Here is an 8283-nt window from a genome sequence, read left to right as displayed (position 1 = left end):
CTTTCACTCCTAGCTTTTTGCAGTCTCGCTCAACCCCTCTCTCTTATTAAATTATCTTATTACAGATTTTTATTTTTTGTATGATATGATTGTCCAAATTGTATTAAAGAACAATCTCAAAGTTTTATATAACATGATTTTCATTACAATGAATTAGGTTATCTCTAAATCTCTAAGTGAAAAAATTAATTTAAATATGGCATGTTTTTGTCTTGATTTGCCTTCTATTTCTTAATCATCATATGACCTGTTCTTTTCCATATTCTTTTCGATTTTTAGAATTGTATTGTAGAACAATCTCAAACTTTTATATTTACATTCTAACATACTCGTGAATGAGGTGTATCTTGAAATTTTAGGTTGAAATATTTATTATGGCCTTGAGATTAAAAATTTTAGAATCTTGTAATGAGAATAATAGCTTAAAATTGGCTTACTACCTTGTGTTGCAAGATTATGACTTGTGAATTATCTATAATTAGTAGTATGATTGTTCTTATTTTCTTAGAATGGGCCCTAAAAAAATGGACTTGCTTAGTCATTTATTTAACTTTAACTATTTTTTAGCGGTAAAACTTGTCTAATAGATACTTTAAACTGACGTAAGTTTTATGCCATTATTCCTTATATTCAATTTAAATGTCTATATCAATTTATTTACATACAAAAAAAAGTATAGTCCCACTAATACCATGGTTCTCATGTGTGGTTGGACATAATATATGTTGATAATAAATTTGATCGTAAAATTTTAGTATAGGTTTTTGACCCCCGCAAATTATATGGGAATGATAAATTTAAGATTTTATGATAGTTTTCCCAAAAAATATGTCGTAAAGTTCATAAATATCTACCGAAATATTATAATTAAGCCTATGTAGTAAATACTCCCTCTGTTTTTTTTATCATTCCTACTTTTCTGTGCGCGTCTTCCAATGCACGTTTTAAAACTTAAATATCTTTCATTATATATTAGTAAAAATTATAACGATTGAATATTAATAAAGTACTAATTGAGACGAATCAAACAAGACCCCACATGACTATGTTTTTTTTATAAATTGAGAACATTTGAGAAGATTCTCTCTATGCATGAATAGTGTCAAGATTCCAAGTGAGAAAGATAAAAAAAACAGAGGGAGTATAATTTAATCAAAGTAAAGAGTGATTAAATAAGTCTCTCTCTAGAGAAACTAGGGTTTGAGCGATAGTGTTGGCTTTCCAATCATTTGTCTCGTTTTTTGAGCCTTCAATCCCTCTTGGGATTCTCATTAGCTGCTATGGCTGATGAAATTACAAATAAGTGTGCCAATTTACAGATTACATCAGATGAGAATTCTGTTATTTCTTTCGAAGAAGTACCAGATGACAGTAACGCATCGGGCATTGATTTATCACTAGTTGGAAAGGTTTTATCAATTCGCCCTCACAATTTTGAGGCGATGAAGAAGACGTTAAACCAGATATGGTTGATCTCCAAAGATGTCCTATTCAGGAACATAGAAAACGGTCTTTTTATGGTTCAGTTCGCGCACTTTAGAGACAAGGCGAAAGTCATGGCAGGTAGGCCGTGGACTTTTGATCAGAATCTCGTTCTGTTAAACGAAATTGAGGGTACTGCGCAACCTTCGAATATTGCCCTCACCCATTGCCCTTTTTGGATTAGACTTTATAACTTACCTATGGACAGTCGATCCGAAAACCGAATCAGGATGATTGGTAGTGGTATAGGGACGGTGATAGAAGTTGACTTTGACGGTATAGTATGGGATAAATCCGCTCGAGTGAAGGTGCTTGTGGATGTGACTAAGCCTTTGAGACGTATTCAGCAGATTCGATGTAAGGGGGGTGTCGTAGCCATTGTTGAGGTGAAGTACGAGCGGCTTCCGAATTTTTGTTAGGCGTGTGGCATATTGGGCCACATTGAGCGCGATTGTCTTCGGGTCCCTGAAGAAGATAGAACCGAAGAGAAGATGTGGGCATCGTGGCTGAGAGCCTCGCCTCGTCGTGGTCGTATCAAGATGTTGGAGGAGGCAAAGCAGTTTCGTAGTTGTGCCCGTACTCTGAGCTTTTCTCCTTCAAGTGTTCCTGTAGAGGAGGTAGCTGCCATTAATCCTCTTAATTTTAACCTTGAAGTCACGTCCCCAGTGCAAGGGGAGGAGACGTCGGTGCATGAACCGGTCTGTATGCATGAGGAAGTTAATGCGCATCATGATCATGCTATCCCACTTAGTGGGTCCCCCCCTCTTAATGGGTCAGTAAGTATTCCTGCTCCTCTTCTTTTTGCTTCTGGTTCGGTCTCACCTAAAGAAGGTCGAAAGCTACGTGTTAAGCCACGTAAGAAATCTAAAGATATAAATATCCCTGTGTTGGTTGAAAATTGTTGTTTGAATGTTGAAATTATTGATAACTCAGGACTAAAAAGAAAACACTCTGATGATATGATAATTGATGATTCTGTGGACATGACTTTGGGTCAAAAAAAGACAAAACTTAATGATGGTTCGATTGTTGGCAGTAACTTGATGACTGTCGAGGCGGAGGTTGGCGAGATCCAACCCCGCCAGGCATTATGAATCTCCTGTGCTGGAACTGCAGGGGCCTAGGCAACCCCTGGTCAGTTCGTAGACTCCGTCGATGGAGTACGGTGTCAAATTTTAGCCTTGCTTTTGTTTCTGAGACTATGATACAAGGTTTGGTTGCGGAGAATTTAAAGAGTAGATTGGGTTATGATTGTGCTTTTGGTGTTGATAGTGTTGGTAGGTCGGGAGGTCTATGTATTTACTGGAAGTCGGCTCTGCTAGATTTCAGTTTGGTTTCTTTTTCTAATAATCATATTTGTGGAGATGCGATTGTTGCGAATGGTGTTAAGTGGCGCTTTGTTGGTGTATATGGGTGGCCGGAGACGGGCAACAAGCATAAAACTTGGGACTTGTTGCGATCATTTGGTGACTATGAAGGGCCGATTCTTTTTGGGGGTGATTTTAATGAAGTGTTGAGCATGTCTGAAGTTGAAGGGAGTCGTGTTTATGACCGTCGAGCCATGCATGATTTCAGAGAGGTTTTAGATGAGCTCCACCTTCGTGATTTGGGTTTTTCTGGCTTATGGTATACATGGGAGAGGGGTAAGAATCCCAGAACTCGAATTCGTGAACGTCTGGATCGGTTTCTAGCCTCTCCACAGTGGTTTGATTGCTTTCCTCAGGTGCAAGTTGAGCATATGACACGTTATAAGTCGGACCATACTCCAATAATGGTCCAACTTCTCGGGTGCAAGCGAAAAAGAAAAAAGAGGAAAAAGAAGAGATTCAGGTTTGAAACTGCATGGTTGTTGGAGGATTCGTGTGAACCTTTGGTTCGGGCTGCATGGGAAAATTCTTCGGGCATCTCTTTTGAGGGTCGAGTTGGTGCTGTAGCGCAGGAACTTGTTGCGTGGAGCAAGGATACGCTGAATCATTTGGGTCGTGAAATTTACTCATTGGAAGAAGATATAAAACGGCTGCAGCACTCTTCTCTTGCTGCTGACCGTGATTTTGTTATGGAGTGTCATGGCAAGCTTGATGGATTGCTGGAAAAGCAGGAGGCATATTGGTATTTGCGATCGCGTGTGGCGGAGATAAAAGATGACGATAAAAATACCAAGTATTTCCATCATAAAGCTAGTCAACGAAAGCGGAGAAATTACATTCATGGTTTGTTCGACGAAAGGGGTGTTTGGCGTGATGATGAGGATGACATTGAGAGCGTGGTCGAGGCATATTATAAAAACTTGTTCACTTCGAGTCTTCCATCTGATGATGCCTTATCTGTTGTTTTGGATGCTGTGGTCCCTAGTATTTCTGAGGAGATGAATGTGGCGCTATGTAGGCGTGTTGTGAAGGAGGAGGTGTGGGAGGCTCTTCGTCAAATGCATCCTAGCAAGGCCCCGGGTCCTGACGGGATGCATGCTGTGTTTTATCAGCGCTTCTGGCACATTGTGGGCGATGATGTCACCTCTGTCGTTGCAGGTATTATTCATGGGACTAGACCCCCTGATGCTCTAAATCACACAAATATTGCTCTTATTCCGAAGGTGAAGTCTCCAACTCTTGTTTCTGAGTTCAGGCCAATAAGTTTGTGTAACGTTATTTTCAAGCTTGTTACAAAAGTTCTAGCTAACAGGTTGAAAGTAATTTTGCCTGGTGTTGTTTCTGAAAACCAGAGCGCTTTTGTTCCTAGTAGGCTCATTACTAATAATGCTCTTATTGCTCTTGAGTTATTTCATTCTATGAAGTATCGCTGTAAGGGGAATAGAGGTTTTGTGGCAATGAAGCTTGATATGAGTAAAGCGTATGATAGGGTTGAGTGGAGTTTTGTTCGGAGTCTGTTGCAGAAAATGGGGTTCGCAGATTCCTGGGTGAAATGTGTGATGGATTGTGTGTCTTCGGTGAGATACTCTTTCGTGGTGAATGGGGACGTGTGTGGCTCTGTTATTCCTTCTCGGGGGCTTAGACAGGGTGATCCTATATCTCCATATTTGTTTATTCTTGTTGCAGATGCTTTTTCAGCTCTTGTTAGGAAGGCAGTTGCAGATAAGTCTATTCATGGCATGAAAGCGAGTCGCAGTGGCCCGGAAATTTCTCATCTTCTTTTTGCTGATGACAGTTTGCTCTTTGCACGTGCTTGCAGGCAGGAATGCTCTGTTATAGTTGATATCCTCAACAAATACGAAGCAGCATCTGGTCAAAAAATTAACATTGATAAGTCGGAAGTTTCGTTTAGCAAAGGTGTCAGTTCTGTTCAGAAAGAGGAGTTGGTGGAGTTTTTAGCCATGAGACCGATTGATAGGTATTCCAAATACTTGGGCATCCCTACATTTGCAGGTCGTTCTAAACAACATCTGTTTTCAGGAATTATGGATAGAGTGTGGAAAAAGTTGCAAGGATGGAAGGAAAAGTTGCTTTCTCGGGCTGGTAAAGAAGTACTTCTGAAGGCGGTGATTCAGGCTATTCCTACGTATGTGATGGGCGTCTACAGGTTTCCCGTGGCTATTATAAAATCTATTCACTCGGCAATGGCAAAATTTTGGTGGGGTTCAAAAGGTGACAGGAGGTCGATGCATTGGAAGAGTTGGGAGTTTTTGTGTAATCCAAAGTGCTTAGGAGGTCTGGGATTTAGAGATCTTTCAGTTTTCAACGAGGCCCTTCTAGGTCGACAGGCTTGGCGTTTGATTCAATGTGAGGATTCTCTTCTTAGCAAGGTGTTGAAAGCTAAGTATTACCCTAGTTCGAACTTCCTCGATGCCTCGATGGGTCCTGTTGGAAGCTATTCGTGGAAGAGCATTTGGGGTTCGAAGTCTTTGGTGAAGGAAGGGGTTCTTTGGCGTGTTGGAAACGGAACATCTATTAATATCTGGGAAGATCCTTGGGTGCTTAATGGAGATAGTCGCTTTATTTCAAGTGGACGAGTTGAGCAGCTAAAATATGTGTGTGACTTGATTGATTTTGGGGAAATGGAGTGGGATGCTGGGATTGTCAATGAGAATTTCAATGAGCAAGATATTCAAGCTATATTGGCAGTACCTTTGAGTGAACGCCTCCCTCATGATCGTGTAGCTTGGGCCTTCACGAAAGATGGTCAATATTCCGTCAAGACGGCTTACATGGTTGGTAAGTCAGGAAATCTTGATCTTTTTCATCGAGCTTGGGTTACAATTTGGGGCTTGCAAGTATCTCCGAAGGTGAGACATTTTTTGTGGAAAATTTGTTCTAACTCATTGCCGGTTCGTGCCATTTTAAAGCATAGACATGTCATCCTCGATGATACTTGCCCTTTGTGCTTAGAGGGGCCCGAAACTATTTCTCACGCCTTGCTGCATTGTTCGAAGGTGCGGGATATTTGGGAGGTGGCGGGGCTTACGAGTAAGCTGCCGTATGGGGAAGGGGCGAGCTGGTTGGAACTATGGGATGAATGGCAAGAGGTGGAGAGTGAAACTTTAGTTTCCTTGAGTTATGTAGCTTACTTCGTGTGGCATAGGCGAAATAAGGTGGTCTTCAAAAATTGGTGTAGGCCGAACGAGCAAGTGGCAGCCCTTGCTATGCGAGCTGCAGCCGATTACAATGAGTACTCCCAGCATATATATGGCAGCGTGGTGGAGAAGACGTCGCGAAGTTCGAAAGTGTGGCAACCCCCCCCCCCCAACAGGGTGTGTTAAATTGAATACGGATGCCTCGCTTAGTGATGATGGGTGGATTGGCATGGGCGTGGTTGCTCGTAGTGATGTGGGAGAAGTTTTGTTTGCGGCGACTCGTAGGGTGAAGGCATGGTGGCCTGTTGAAGTGGCGGAGGGGAAAGCTCTTTGTTTTGCAATCAAGCTAGCTCGGAGTCACGGATTGCATGATGTCATTTTTGAGACCGATTGTCTTACCATTACAAACAGGTTGTCTAGAGGTGCTCTCTTCCTTTCTGATTTAGATGCTGTGCTTGAGGATGCTCTTTATTTTAGTAAGGATTTTGTTTCTGTTAAGTGGTCTCATGTGCTACGGGATGGAAATTGTGTTGCCCATCACCTAGCTAGACTTATTCCATTTGGTGTTGAACAACGTTGGGAACATCATAGTCCCGCGGAGGTGTACCCTTATGTTCTTATGGACACTCTGTCCATTGATTAATATATTGCACCTATTATTTCCCCTCAAAAAAAAAAAAAGTAAAGAGTGATTACGTTTTCCATCATTTTTTTAAAAAAAACATGTGAGTTAGTTTATTAAATAGATAATATATTTCATTTATATATCTTTCATCAAGATGCTCCTTTTGAAATTGAGATCTAGATTTCGAGCACCAAGTCAATAACTCTTGTATGATTTTAGTACTGAAATTATGATTGGTCGTACTGTTACATATATCCAATAAAGGGTTTTTATGAGTTAACAATATAATGTTGTTTTCTTATCGTTATGTAGCACAGTCCACAAAATATTCTTTGGCTATATCAAAAAGCATAGATCATATATCAAGTATGTACATTATGCATAAAAAAAACCCAATTTTTTAACCTGATAATTAGTTATGTATACATAAAAAAAATAAAAACCATAGTAATGTATTTAAAAATTGTGTTTGTTTTTATATAACCTTTTATCTTCAACTCTTTATATTAAGCTTTATGTACAGTACTTTATAAGTTGTTTCACTTTATAGCAAATTTATACAATTGTTTATATTTAGATTATTCAATGGACTTAAATGAAACAGATTATCAATCAAAATTATACTCCAACATCTTGAATTGTTATCTTCTCAAGTCATCGATTTTTGCAACAACAATTATAAAACTCATGCATGTGGGTTTTATGAAGAAATTAAGCCTTTGATCTTCATGTTCTTTGCATTTGAAGCATGTTTACTATAATCCCTTGATGCAACCAAGGTGTACATCATTTGATCTACAAAGTGAAGAAGATTTAAAGACCGCATGCAAAATTACAAATATATGAAGGAGTTGGATTAGAATGGAGTTCGAAGAAATTTTCTAAATGGGTCAATATAGGTTGGAATTATTTAGTAAGTTTATTTTTAAAAAATTGATTTTTGGCTAATTATGATGAAATAATTTCCATGATTTTATGTTTGCTTGTAGTTTTTAGCAATCAGATATATCATATAATTATAATACTAAAATGAGTCACATAATTCTTAAAATTGATAACAGTGAGTGAGAAGAATCAATAACATGAGGTTGGAGTGAAATACTGAATATGTCAATCTATTGAAAATATTATAATATATTATAGTTAGTGAGTGAGAAATTTATCGGAAAAATCAAGATTCTATGTTTTAACAGTTAGTGAAAATTAATTTACATTTACAAATTACACATTATACATCAAATTATTTAAACATTTACACATTTACACATTATACATCAAATTATTTAAACATTACACCATTTCACTCAAAATTTAATCAGAGCATCAACACATGTTCATCAACTCTATTGCATGTTCGTTGGTTTGTGAGAAAAATCAGAAGAAAGAAGAGAAATAGGTGAGTCATAAGAAATTTATCTTCACTTAGTTTTGGGATTTTTTTTCCCAAGGGGATTTTGTTTTGGGATTTGATTTAATAGGAAATTGGATGGAAGTTTTGATACATTAGATAGGAATAGAACTATACAAAGACCCTTTATTAACTATTTAACATACTTAAATCCCTCTCGATGATAAACTATATTTCTTTCATCAAACTAAAAATGTAAACTCATTAGTATATTCCTTGGGAATATCATAATTCTTAAATAAC

General features: G+C 38.4%; 1 protein-coding gene across 1 annotated transcript; it reads left to right on the top strand.

Moving 5' to 3' along the window:
• The first annotated feature begins 1280 nt into the window (after positions 1–1280).
• On the top strand, positions 1281–1901 carry LOC104906918 (uncharacterized). Its single transcript, XM_010695747.2, has one exon. The coding sequence runs from the start codon at positions 1281–1283 to the stop codon at positions 1899–1901; it is 621 nt and encodes a 206-aa protein (XP_010694049.2).
• The last annotated feature ends 6382 nt before the right edge of the window (positions 1902–8283 follow it).

The sequence above is a fragment of the Beta vulgaris genome, chromosome 3, assembly GCF_026745355.1.
Source record: "Beta vulgaris subsp. vulgaris cultivar EL10 chromosome 3, EL10.2, whole genome shotgun sequence".
NCBI classification, from domain to species: Eukaryota; Viridiplantae; Streptophyta; class Magnoliopsida; order Caryophyllales; family Amaranthaceae; genus Beta; species Beta vulgaris.
Note: the sequence above shows the minus strand (reverse complement) of the source record. Positions and strands in the feature narration are given on the sequence as shown.